The 12,099-nt window shown below is 36.1% G+C and overlaps 1 protein-coding gene across 3 annotated transcripts in view; it reads left to right on the top strand.

Annotated features, from left to right (window-relative positions):
• Positions 1-12,099, top strand: part of AASDH (aminoadipate-semialdehyde dehydrogenase) — a 45,997-nt gene that overhangs the window by 26,206 nt on the left and 7,692 nt on the right. For 2 of the 3 annotated variants that reach the window (XM_039249050.1, XM_039249049.1), the window contains 6 exons: positions 2,680-2,921; positions 3,304-3,410; positions 3,899-4,071; positions 4,501-4,693; positions 5,300-5,415; positions 7,317-8,109. In XM_039249050.1, coding sequence (XP_039104981.1) covers positions 2,680-2,921; positions 3,304-3,410; positions 3,899-4,071; positions 4,501-4,693; positions 5,300-5,415; positions 7,317-8,109 — 1,624 coding nt within the window. Of the gene's footprint in view, positions 1-2,679; positions 2,922-3,303; positions 3,411-3,898; positions 4,072-4,500; positions 4,694-5,299; positions 5,416-7,316; positions 8,110-12,099 lie in introns of those variants that run through there. The other variant, XM_039249051.1, reaches the window with a different exon arrangement.

Below are 12,099 nucleotides of genomic sequence, written 5' to 3'. Positions count from 1 at the left end.
ACTGAATGGAGGTGCTAAATTCCTAGACAAGAACCTGGAACAATAAGTTCATACGGGGATAAATATTTTGACAAACTAAGACTTTAAGTCATTTATTTGAATTAAAATTCAAATTGTCCACTGAGGCTGGGTCTAGCTTTTACTCAAAGAAACCATTTAAAAATCTTGATTCACATGGAACTTTTCTGTGGTCAGATAAAGAGATTGGCAGATCCTCTCCCCAAAAAGCAACTATAAAGCTGGACAAAATTGACAAAAGCAACTACTTCAGTACTTTAGAAATCAACCAAAGGCATACAACTGTCTAAAAAGTGTTTGTTTTTAAAAACTTGAATTTTGCATAAAAATAACGGGAATTTGTGGCATTCTAGACTGAGCAGCTGCTCTCCCTGCTGGCCCCAACTCAATCAAAACAGATTTTTCTGTCAGGGTCTGCTGCTCATAAGGGAGTTTATTCAATTTGGAATGGTAGATTATATCCATGTCCAACAACACTGTGGAAATGATGAAGTGGGCCAGCATAGAGGGCCAAAACCTCCAAAAGTCTGAGGTTGTGGTGGAAGGGAGGGCAAGCACATTCTGGCTAAGGCTGCATTTGTGAGTCGGAGTCCATAGGGCCCAAGCAGATTCTTGGCTGAACTTGAGGTTGTGTGCATATACATTGGAGACCCAAACGGGCCCACAGAAAATAAAAGCTGGATTAAGCTTGCAAATGGCCTAAACTTTGAGCTCCTCTATCCCTACAGATCCATCTCGGTGGACAGTTTGTCCAGTCATTGCTCGACTACTGAGCTATGCACACACAAGGGTGACCCATAGGAAGTAAGATACAAAAATGAAAGTAAGACTTTATATTTAAAACTGAGCCATGACCTTAGCGGCCACACATCACTGGAAAGACAGATTTTAGATTTAGCTAAGGCTAGTTAGTAACAAAGAAACAAGCAACAAAAACATTTCATAATGATAAAATGGTCAGTACATTGTTAAATCAAGAAGATATAACCTTATATCCCCCTAAAATAGAAGTTCCAAATACATAAAGCAAAAATAGAATTGAAATGAGAACTAAACCCAAAGGTTCAAACTTTTAATACCCCACTTTTAACAACTGAATGAAAAACTAGACAGAAATCAGAACATATAATATAGAAGACTTGAACAAAATTATCAACCAAATCCCATTTATAGAACACTCCAACAAATGCAGAATACATTCTTTTCAAGCACATTGATAGATCATATTCTCAACTACAAAACCAGTTTCAGTAAATTTAAAATGAGAGCAAGTGGAATGTATCCCAGGAATGCACATTTGGTTTAGCATCTAAAAATCCACTGATGGGGCACCCAGGTTGCTCAGTTGGTTAAGTGTCTGACTCTTAATTTCAGCTAGGGTCATGATCTCATGGTTCAGGAGTTTGAACTTTGCATTGGGCCTTGTGCTCACAGTGGGGAACCTGCTTGGAATTCTCTCTTCTCTCTTCCTTTGCTCCCCTCATGCTGTCTTGCACTCTCTCTCTCTCTCAAAATTAATATACTTAAAAATTCATTGATAATATACATTACATAAATAAGAGTATGTAATTACCTCAACAGATGCAGACAAAATATTCGGCAAAATCTAACACTTGGAATTAAGAAAAAACCTTTAGGAATTGAAGAACTTCCCTAACATGATGAAGGGCATCTATAAAAAAAATAAATAACTACAGCTAATATCCTGTTTGGTGAAAGACTGCATGATTTTACCCAAAGATTGGAAACAAAACAAGGATGTTTGCTTTTGTCACTTCTCTTCAACATTATTCTGATTCTAGCCTGTGCAATAAAGAAAAAAAAAAAACCCCAGAACATTATTGGTAGAAGTTAAAGAGCCAAATAAAGAGACACTTCATATTTATAGATTAAAGTCTCAATAGTGTCAAGATTAAACATAGTTCCTATCAAAATCTTAGTAGACTTTTTTTCATAGAAATTGACAAATTTATCCTGAATTTTATGTGGAAATGCAAATACTAGTCCTGATCTTTGCAGTGGAGTACCACTCAGCAATGAAAAGTCCCATGGTCTGAGTGTTTGTCCTCCCACCTCCCTATTCATTTATTAAAATCCTAATGTCTCTTCCACCATGTGAGTATACAACAAGTTGGCAGAAGGTAATTTTAGGGCTGAAGAATATATTAATTTTTTGGGTTGTGGTGATAGTTTCACTGACATATCTATATTATCTCAATTTATATTGTATGCTTTAAATGTGTATAGTTTATTGTACGTCAGTTATATTATACCTCAGTAAAACTATTTTTAAAGGTCTTTATTCATACCATTTTGTTCTAGGAACATATTTTTAACCTTTAATACATTTTTCTACATATAGATAATAGGAAAGGAGATGTGAATTGATTTTATAAATTTTGTCCTTTTTATCTTTAAACCATTTTGTCTAACTAATTAAACATCACTAATATTTTTCTTAAGTTTTTTTACTAAAGCAAAATTGATAGCACATTAAGAAGATAATGTTGCCTGAGTAGTTTTCCAAAATGATTTATAATTTAATAAACACAGCCTTAATTTCCATGTAGGTGTCCAATGTTAAGCTTTGAACTAATTATTACAGTATTTACTTTTTTTTAAGAAGTGAAAGGAAATAAATTATCTTTAATGTATTCACAGGCAACACCAACATTGCTTAGAAGATTTGGATCTCAGCTTATCAAGTCAACTGTTCTATCAGCCAGTACTTCTCTTCGAGTATTAGCCCTTGGTGGTGAAGCATTTCCATCATTGACTGTTCTCAAAAGCTGGAGAGGAGTAGGCAATAAAACACAAATATTTAATATTTATGGTATCACAGAGGTATCGAGTTGGGCAACTTTTTACAAGATTCCAGAGAAGGTTTTTAATTCTACTTTGAAGTAAGAGCTTCAATTACTAAATAGGCTACAGAGAAACTGTATTTTTCCAGTATCTTAACACTAATAATGTTTTTGGTAATCACTAGGATAATAATTTTAGAAACACTGTTTTATCTAGAATTTTAAGCTGGAGATCCAGAACCTTTCTATAAGTAGTACTGCAGATCCTGCTAGAACTTTTTCTGACTAAACAGCAATAAATAACCTATGATAACCTTTCCACCTAATCTTTCCCTTTTGGCAGTCTTTGAATTCTAACATAACCAAAACCTTTTCTTTTTTTTTTTTTTTTTAATTTGGTACAATGTGATTTAAGTACATTGGAAAATATTCTATTCAGATGAAAAATTTAAATGTGGTTTGGGTTGTTGTGTTTTCATAGATGTGAATTGCCTGTACCACTGGGATTTCCACTGCTTGGAACAGTAGTTGAAGTCAGAGATACTAATGGTTTCACAATTCAAGAAGGCAATGGCCAAGTATTTTTAGGTTGTTTTACATTTATTGATTGGGAATATTTTTTTTCAGGAAAGAAATCTGATCACTTTATTCTTTCATCAATATGTTTTATGTCCAGTATTCTTTTCAGTGATGATAATTTTTAATCTCATCCTCACAGCCATGAAACATTTAATGTTATCATAATTATTTCATATAACATTGTCTAATTCTTTAGGGAAGATATAAAAGTAATTTAGAAAGTGTAACTTGGATCTTTATATTTACAGCTAAAATTCTCTTTAATCAGTATTCTAAGAATTTTTTTAGTCACATATATAATTTCAGAAATTTTATCTCTTATTTTGCTGAGGTTATTGTATTTAATTTTGTCAGGTGACATTTAAAAGTGCTGCTAATGTAAATATTCAAAATGTGAAACTCAGTAACAGCTTTTGAAGATGTTCTTGATTTGATGGTGTTTAATATATCTTCCATGGCTATTTTTTTTATTACATTGGTGTTTATATCTTGTGAAGGTGGCAAAAACAGAGTATGTTTTCTTGATGACGAAATGATAGTACCGCTTGGCACACTGCGAGCCACAGGAGACTTGGTGGTGGTGAAAGATGGAGAGATGTTTTTCTTGGGACGAAAGGACAGTCAGATCAAACGATATGGCAAACGTCTTAACATTGAACTTGTGCAACAAGTAAGCCTATTTAAATATTAAGTATCTACTAACATATGTAGGTATTGGAGGTAGCCACCACCAATTTTCTGTGTCAGGGTTCTCTATTTACACCTAAGATTTTTGTATTAATAATGAATTGCAGTAAAAAGGTGTGGCTAATTCAGTGTGGCCCTTATTCCCAGCATGAAGAGATAGTTATTTTTAAAATAACTGACAGAATGGATTTCGACAACTGAAAATAATGGTTTACTTTGCTCTGGGAGCTATCATTTTGAAAAACATTAAGAACCCAGTGTGCTGGTAATAGTAACAGTAGCAATCAATTTTTTAAAAGTCTCTAGCTATTTTACAATTTAATTTCTGTTGATTTCAGACATAAGAAGTTTGAGCATTTAGGGAGTTTCCTTTTAAATGTCCACTGACAAATTGGGATAATCTCTTTCATAGGTTGCTGAAGGGCTTCAGCAAGTGGAGTCCTGTGCAGTTACATGGTATAATCAGGAAAAATTAATTCTGTTCATGGTGTCCAAAAATGATGTAGTAAAGGAAGACATCTTTAAAGAACTGCAGGAACATCTTCCAAGCCATGCAATCCCAGATGAACTTGTGTTGATTGATTCTCTACCATTTACATCTCATGGTAAAATCATTTGAAGCAGATGTGTTTCAGTGCCAAATGAATACTAATTGTATTCATAACTAGTTTAAAGGCTTCTTAATTCTTATTCTAAGTAATACTAGCTATATTGTGGTAGACCCTCTGTTAAGTGCTTTATATAATTAACCCACTTTATTTATCTCTAGAAAATCCTGTGAGTAGGCTGTATTATTCCCATTTACAGACAAGGAAAATAAGGCTTACAGAGGTTAAGTAATTTTGGCAAAATTATATTACTGGTTAGTGTTAGAGTTGAAATTCTAAGACTCTTTAATTTCAAAACATATGCTCTTAATGACCACAATTTCATCTTTATCTAATATTTACATCAAAATGCAGTAATTGCGTGGTTGGTAGGACCATTTCTTTAACTCTTTAAATAGGATAAACATTAGCTCCTCCTTTCTTCTTTTCTTCTCTGTTACCCACTACATTTTTGATAGCATGGGAATGCTTTCTTTACAATTAATTTTCCTTTTACAAACTATTCTATAGGAATTCTAACTTTTACAGTGAAAAATGTATGTATTCTTATAACTAATGAAGATAGGGTTTGTGCTGAAATTTTAAAATTATTTCTCTTTTAAGGCAAAGTTGATGTTTCTGAGTTAAACAAGATATATTTAAACTATATAAACTTGAAGTCTGAGTGTAAACTCAGTGGAAAAGAGGAACTTTGGGAAAAATTACAGCATTTGTGGAAGGTACAACTTTATTTTTTTAAATGTTTACTTTTAAAAAATTTTTAAGTGTTTATTTTTGAGAGAGAGAGCATGAGTGAGGGAGGGACAGAGAGAGGGAGACACAGAATCTGGAGCAGTCTCCAGGCTCTGAGCTGACAGCACAGAGACCCATGCGGGGCTCAAAACAAGCTATGAGATCATGATCTGAGCTGAAGTCAGCTGCTTAACCAACTGAGCCACCTAGGTGCCCCTTAAATTTTTGGAACGCACATGCTTGTGCATGAGAGCACCTAAGTGGGAGAAGGGCAGAGAGAGAGGGAGACAGAGGATCCAAAGGAGGCTCCATGCAGAGAGCCTGTTGTGGGGCTTGAACTCACGAACTATGAGATCATAACCCGAGGTGAAGTCAGATGCTTAGCTACCCAGGCGCCCCATGGTACAGTTTTTAAGATATAAATTTGTTATTCTGAAGAGGTCATGTTATATTTTTTGAGAATGTTAGCATCCTAATAAATCTGATAAACATTTCTAAGAATGTTATTAATGCCCAAATGTTAAGTAATATACTTTTGTTTATTTAGTTTGTATTAAATTAAGAGTTAGGTTCTCTAGTATAAGATCAAACTCCCTCCCCATAAGGAAATTTATTGGAAGTGAGGTAGACATAAAAGGCACAGGAAGACAAGACCTATCCGACATAACTTTCCCCTAATGGAGCAGTGGAGTGCAGTGCTTGTCAGAGTTTGGCCAGCAAATGGCCAAATCTTGATATACTACAATCTGTGGCTTACAGACTTATGTCATTATTCCTGAAGAACAGTAACAACATGTATGTTTCTGCTTGATGGAATTTGTATATACAGATCTTCCTCAAATTATGATGGGGTTACATGGTGATAAACCTATTATAAGTTGAAATTTTCCTGAGTCAAAATGCATTTAATACACCTACCGAAGATCATAGCTTAGTCTAGCCTACCTTAATTGTGCTCAGAACACTTATATTAGCCTACAGTTGGCCAACATCTGACACAAAGCTTATTTATAATAAATTGTTGAGTATCTTACATGTAAGTTATTGAATACTGTACTGAAAGTGAAAAACAGAATGGTTGTGTGGGTATAGGTTAGTTATAAGTGTATCAGTTGTTTACTCTTGTGATCACTTGGCTGACTGGGAGTGTGGCTCTTAGCTGCTGCCCGGCATCATGAGATAGTGCATGTTGTTTGGGAAAAGATCAGAATTTGAAGTATAGTTTCCCTCGAATGTGTATTGTTTTCACATCATTGTAAAGTTACAAAATCTTAAATCATTGTAAGTTGGGGACTCTGTGTGTGTTGGGGGGTGGGGAGGACGCACAAACAATTTAAAAATTTATTTTGAAACATACACATATTACAACCATAGGCCAGTACAATTTTTCTTAAAGTGTAGAGTTTTCTGAAGGGTTCTGAAAAGAAGATGTAATTATATATGTTTGAAAATAAAGGATATCCAGATAAAATTCTTATTTGCTTCATTCTTAGATTCTTAGAAAATAATTTTGATTTATATGAAGCAAATGAAAAAAGACAAAGATTATTCCAATATTATAGAAATATCAGACGTTAGTTATCTTGTGGACTTTATAATTATTAAGTCATGTTTGTATAATTCTAGGCCTTATTTTATGGGTATCACTCTAAGGGGAAATATAATTTGCAGTTTTATAGTGAGTTTGTGACAAAATTGGTGGCATAGTGATGGTTCCCTTTACTATAAAGAAAATAATTTAAAAATTTAATTATTAAAAATATTTGTTTTGTGTGTCTTTTGTATCACTAATGTAAGTACTATTCTTTATATATTACCTATAAATTGGTTGAATTGTTTTGGTTTTAGGCCTTGACTTTACCATATTTCTCCCTTTTCTCATCTGTAGTCTATTCTGAGTCTCCCAGAACATCCTTTGAAGGTACCTGATGAGTCACTCTTCTTACCAAGTGGTGGAGATTCCTTAAAGTCCATACGGCTCCTCAACGAGATTGAAAAACTAGTTGGCACATTAGTACCTGGGCTTCTGGAAATTATTCTTAGCAGTTCCATTTTAGAAATTTACAATCATGTCCTTCAAGCAGTGTTTCCAGATGAAGATCTGCTATTTAGCACGAATTATGCCACAAAAAGAAAATTCAGCGACATTAATCAAGAGGAAACCAGTGGAAAATCTTTACATCAGAAATCTGTCCTGACTTTAAGTTGTGACAGTGAGCTAGCTGCTTTTATTGCAGTGAGCAGAGGGAGTCAGATTTTGTCTCTGAATTCGGAGTTTTTAACTAAGTTAGGACTTGGCTCTTCAGCCTATTCTTCTGATTTAATTTCACAGACTAATATTCAAAATGTGACAAGCTTAAATCCTCCAGCTCTTATTGATAAGTCAAAAGATCTATTCTGTGTTGCAAAGGTTTCTGATGAGGGAACATCTGTGATGGCAGCCAAGAAAATGGAGCTCCATGTGAGGTGGAGGACGGACACAGGCAAATGTGTGGATGCCTCCCCTCTGGTCGTCATCTCAGTTGCTGATAAGTCCTCTGCGACTGTGTACATTGGCTCCCATTCTCACAGAATGATGGCAGTTGACCTTTACTCCGGGAAGGTGAAATGGGAACAAATTTTGGGAGGTCGAATCGAATCCTCAGCATGTGTATCTAAGTGTGGAAACTTTATTGTAGTGGGTAAGTTGCTGACTGTGAAGTTTATAGTTAAACTTAATTACCATATGATAATGCTAGTAGGAGCAAGTTAAATTTAAAAACCTATATGTATGGTGGGTTTGGTTGTTGTCAATAATGGTTACCCACATGCTAATTCACAGTGTGGGCCTTGAGTCATAGTCTCTGAACCCAGCTCTAAAACTGTTATCAGCTTTGTGAACTTTGACAAGGGGCTGGGCCTTTTAGGACCTCTGTGTTCTCATGGGTATAGGGGTGTAATAAATAAAGCACATTGCATCATAAATTGTCCCCAAACTTAATGGTTTAGGGTAACAAACATCTCACAATTTCTGAGGTCAGGAATTCAGGAGGAGCTTAGCTGGGAGTCCTGGCTCAGGATTTCCCATGTGGCTACAGCCATCTGAAGGCTTGACTGGGCCGGAAAATCTGTTTTCAAGACAGCTGTCTCACACTGCTGCTGGCAGAAGGCTTTAGCTCTTGGCCGGTTCTTGGCAAGAAGCTTCAAGAGGACTCTCCGCAGGCTGCTAGAGTGCCCTCACCACCTGGCAGCTGACTTCCCTCAGACTGAGTTGGTGGGTGGGGAGGGGAGGAGCAAGGCAGTACTTTAGGGCTTCGTCTCAAAGTTGCATACCATCATTTTTGCTTCTGTTCATTAGAAGCACATCATTAAGCCTGGCCTATACTCAAGGGGAGAGAAATTTAGGCTCCATCTCTTGAAAGGAAAAGTGTCAGAGAATTTGTGGACAGATTTTAAAATCACTACAGTCATCGTAGATCTCTTAGATTGTTTTTTTATTTTAATTTCAGTATGGTTAACATACAGTTATATTAGTTTCAGGTGTACAGTAGAGTGATTCAGCACTTTTATATGTTACTTAGTACTCATCCTGAGTGTACTCTAAATCCCCATCCCCTATTTTACCCATCCCGCCACCCAGCTCCCCTCTGGTAACCATCAGTTTGTTGTCTCTAGTTAAGTATCTGTTTCTTGGTTTGTCCCTTTTTTCCAGTTTGCTCATTTGTTTTGCTTTTTAAATTCCACATACATCATAGAGCTTTTGAGAGGATTAAGTGAGATAATTATTTATAAATCCTTTAGTACACTGCTAAGTTACAGACTAAAGGCTCCATTAAGTGTTAGCTACTACCTGCTAGTCAGTTTCATTAAAGTATAGGTGATTTTTATTTTGCTAAAAATGGGATCCGGGTGTAATGCCTTGACTACCATTTTCTTTACTCCCCCCACTACATTAAGTTTTACTTTATATGCTTGTAGAATCTTGTGCTGAGTGCTTAGGAATAGGTCTCCCTACTTGTGCTATCCTGGTTAGAATCTACTTGAATCAGAGTTTGATTCTTCCCTTTTGCCCAGGTACATTTTGAAAAAATATGCTACAGGGAACTTTGAATTATACATGTGAATGAGCATGAATAATTTCCATCCATGAAAGTCCATGAAAGCTTGTTGAAGTTACTATTTGCATCCCAAGTGTCTAGACTCACAGCCTGGAGCACATGGTGGTTACTTAGAACTTTAAACATTTTTAAATTAAGACCTAATTTCTATACAGTAGAACTTGCCCTCTTTAGTTTACAGTTCTGTGTTTCGACAAATGTGTAGTATCACGTAACCAGTACCACAATGAAGCATTCATTACTCAAAAGACCTGTGTCACTTGTAGTCATCCCTTCCCCTACCCCTAGCCCCAGAAAACCACCGATCTTTTTTCTGTCCCACTAGTTTTGTCTTTTCTAATTTTTGCTTTTGAATCTGGCCTTTCCTACTTAGCATATGATTGAGATTTATCCTTATTATTGCAAAGATCCAGTTTCTTTTTATTGCTGAGTATTCTGTTGTCTGGACAAATCATACTGTTTTTCATACTGGACAAATAACTGTATGGGTTATTTCTAGTTTTTAATTACGAGTAAGACTGATATAAGCATTTGTGAGCAGCATATTGCATGAATATAAGTTTTTAATTTCACTTGGGTCAGTACCGAGAAGGGGGAGATTATACAGTAAGTATAGCTTTAACTTTGTAAGAAATGACTAAAATATTTTCCTAGTGACTGAGCCACTTTGCATTGTCACCACCACTGTATGAGAGGTCCAGCTGTTCCATATGCTTGCTAGTACTTGGTGTTGTCAGTTTGAAAATCTTTTTATTTTAGTCAGATTGTTATGACGTCGTATTTCATCGTGGTTTTTTTATATTAGAGAGAATGTCCGAGCAGGTGAGAGGGTCATAGGGAGAGAGCGAGAGCGAGTGCGTTTCTTAAGGAGACTCCAGATGTGAGGCTCAATCCCATGACTCTGGGATCATGACCTGAGCTGAAATCAAAAGTCAGATGTTCATTATGGTTTTCTGTTTCTTTGTTTAGATTTTTTAAATTTTATTTATTTTGAGAGAGAGAGTGGTCTAGGGACAGGGAGAGAGAGAATCCCAAGCCAGGTCCGTAGTGACAGTGCAGCGCTCGAACCCACAAACTGTCAGCCGAAGTCAGACACTTATCTGAGTTAAAACTGTGGTTTTAATTTGCATTTCCCTAGTGACTAATGATGTGTTTTTGATGAACTTATTTGCCATCTGTACATCTTTTATGACCTGTCTCTTCAGATTTTTTGCCCATTTTTATTGTTATATTTGTTTTCTTGTTGGGTTCTGAGAATATTCTGTATTCTGGATATAAGCTGCTATCTATAAGTGTTTTGCATGTTTCTTCCAAGCCTATGGCTTGTTGTTGTTTTTTTTTAACATAATGTCTTTTGAAGTGAAGTTCTTAATTTTAATGAAGTCCAGTTTATCATTGACTTTTTTTTTCTTTAATAGTTATCATTGATTTTCTTTTATGGATCATGCTTTTGATGTCCTATCCAAGAGAGTTTTACTTGACCCAAGGTCACAAAGATTTTCTTCTGGAAATGAACTCAAGGAAATTTTTCATTACCCAACTGATTCCTGGGATACGGTACTGTGTAGGATATTTTTCTTCACCATCACTAAGCAGGCCAGTTTCTTGCTACTAAGTAGTAACTGCTAGAAGGAAAACAGTACTGCAGTTACTCTGGAATTGGGCCTCAAATGAGCAGCAGTGGTTATACACTCTCTAGGCAGAGCCATCTAGAGAGTAATGGCCAGTGCCCAAAGTCAGCGTGCCCTGATGAACATGCACTGCAGGGAACTTGAGCAGTCTTTACTTTCTAGATTTTGACTGCCTACTGTCACCTGAGTTATTCTGATTACACCAAGTCAAGAGGGAGTCCAGCCCTAGCTTTTTACCTGTTGCATCAGTTTGGGAAAAGCAGTCTGCTGTAGTAGTTACGTGCATAGGCTCTGAAGCTAGACTTCTTAGATCCAAATCCTGGCTCAGTCACATGTCAGCTGAGGAGTTTTCCCCTAGTAACAATCTCTCTGTGCTTCCTTTTGTCATCTGCAAACTGCAGATACAACATTTCACAAGGTAAAAGCTCAGTAAATGTTCGCTATTGTTAATGTTAGCATTTTTTTCTTTTTTTTAAAGCTTATTTTTAAAAAAACTTTTTTTCTTAGTTTATTGTCGAGTTGGTTTCCATATAATACCCAGCTCTCATCCCAACAAGCGCCCTCCCCCATGCCCATCACTCCCCTTCCCCTCTCTCCTACCCCCATCAACCCTCAGTTTGTTCTCAGCATTCAAGAGTCTCTCATGGTTTGCCTCCCTCCCTTTCCCCAACTATTTTTTCCCTTCTTCTCCCGCATCATCCTCCATTAAGTTCCTCCTAATCCACCTATATGTGCAAACATTTGGTATCTATCCTTCTCTGCCTGACTTACTTTGCTCAGCATAACACCCTCTAGTTCCAACCATATTGTACACATGGCCAGATTTCATTCTTTCTCATTGCCATGGAGTATTCCATTGTATAAATATACCACATCTTCTTGATCTGTTCATCAGTTGATGGACACTTAGGCTCTTTCCATGATTTGGCTATTGTTGAGAGTG

The sequence above is a fragment of the Hyaena hyaena genome, unplaced genomic scaffold (assembly GCF_003009895.1).
Source record: "Hyaena hyaena isolate Hyena2069 unplaced genomic scaffold, ASM300989v1 scaffold_329, whole genome shotgun sequence".
Lineage (NCBI taxonomy): Eukaryota > Metazoa > Chordata > Mammalia > Carnivora > Hyaenidae > Hyaena > Hyaena hyaena.
This window is presented reverse-complemented; position numbering and strand designations above follow the sequence as displayed.